At 39.8% G+C, this 1,185-nt stretch overlaps 1 protein-coding gene across 1 annotated transcript in view; it reads right to left on the bottom strand.

Moving 5' to 3' along the window:
- ARHGDIG (Rho GDP dissociation inhibitor (GDI) gamma) overlaps nucleotides 1-128 on the bottom strand; it is a 5,260-nt gene extending 5,132 nt beyond the window's left edge. The window contains exon 1 of the mRNA XM_014542958.1: nucleotides 65-128. Within this exon, the coding sequence (XP_014398444.1) occupies nucleotides 65-128 (64 nt within the window). The remainder of the gene's footprint in view (nucleotides 1-64) is intronic.
- Between the last annotated feature and the right edge of the window lie 1,057 nt (nucleotides 129-1,185).

The following is a 1,185-nucleotide window of genomic DNA, read 5'->3' as shown; positions in this document are numbered from 1 at the left end:
TTTTCAGGATATCTTACTCAAAGTCCTTAGATTTTAGCTCCGCAAGATTTTACGGAAAACTGACAGTTCACCAACGCTAGCATGGCTTCCACTTGCTTTTCTAACATTTGCTTGGCCTCAGTCGCCATCTTCTTCAGCTGACTCCATGCTGATATCTCAGTCACTAGCGTAGTAAGATGTCGCCGATGCAAAGATGTCATTGATGCAAAACCAGTCCCCTGGATCAGGCTGTTTGGGCGGTTGACCTCGGCACTGAGTCCGCACCAGTCCCAGTCAAATCAGCCCTGTCCAAGCAGGTGGAAGTCTGGTCCCTTCTCAGCTTCTTTCTTTATCCGCGGCTGCATGGAAACGAGCAACCCTCGGTCCTGCAGAGCTGGCGTCTCACACGGACCCAAAGTCCCAGGGAGCTATCTGGTCACACAAGGAAAGATAACCAAAGCCTAGAAACAATGCAACTGCTGCAAGAGCTTACAATCTAGGTCTAAAATAAAAATTACTTCCTTAAACAACATCGACCACAGCCATTTTTTACTTTACAGTGGCTTAAACAACACCTAGGCGATTTCCACCTTATTTTATATTTCCTAATTACTTATTTTCTACCGCTTATTTTCTACTTATTTCTCTATTTCTACAGCTTATTTCTACCGCTTATTTCTCTGTATCTATAGCTTATTTCCTACCATTTATTTTTACAGCTTATTTCTTACCGCTGATTTTCTACAGCTTATTTCTACTTATTTCTCTATTTCTACCGCTTATTTTCTAACGTCTACCGCTTCTACAGCTTATTTCTTACCGCTTATTTTTTACAGCTTATTTCCTGAATTTCCCAAGTTTTACACCAAGCAATATTACCAACACTTGGGCTCCCTTCCTTTTTGTTTTTTGGCCTTATCTCACTTTTGCTCTTTAACACATTGCGTACCGCATAGAAATCTCTAAGACATACGCCAGGGACCGCACATTTTTGGGCAAACTGCACGTTATTTAAATCATCATAACTACAGATCATAATGCACTTTAGGTGTTGTTTTTCAATAATTATAACATTTTTATTTACAAAAACAATTAAAGTTCCTAGTACTTTTTTAACGTATGGTACTGCGTAAAACATTTTCCTCTATGAAGAGGGACCAAACAAAATTTACATAAGTATCTAGATTCGCTCCTTTTTCCATGGGC

This window comes from Myotis brandtii, unplaced genomic scaffold, assembly GCF_000412655.1.
Source record: "Myotis brandtii unplaced genomic scaffold, ASM41265v1 scaffold317, whole genome shotgun sequence".
NCBI lineage: Eukaryota > Metazoa > Chordata > Mammalia > Chiroptera > Vespertilionidae > Myotis > Myotis brandtii.
Note: the sequence above shows the minus strand (reverse complement) of the source record. Positions and strands in the feature narration are given on the sequence as shown.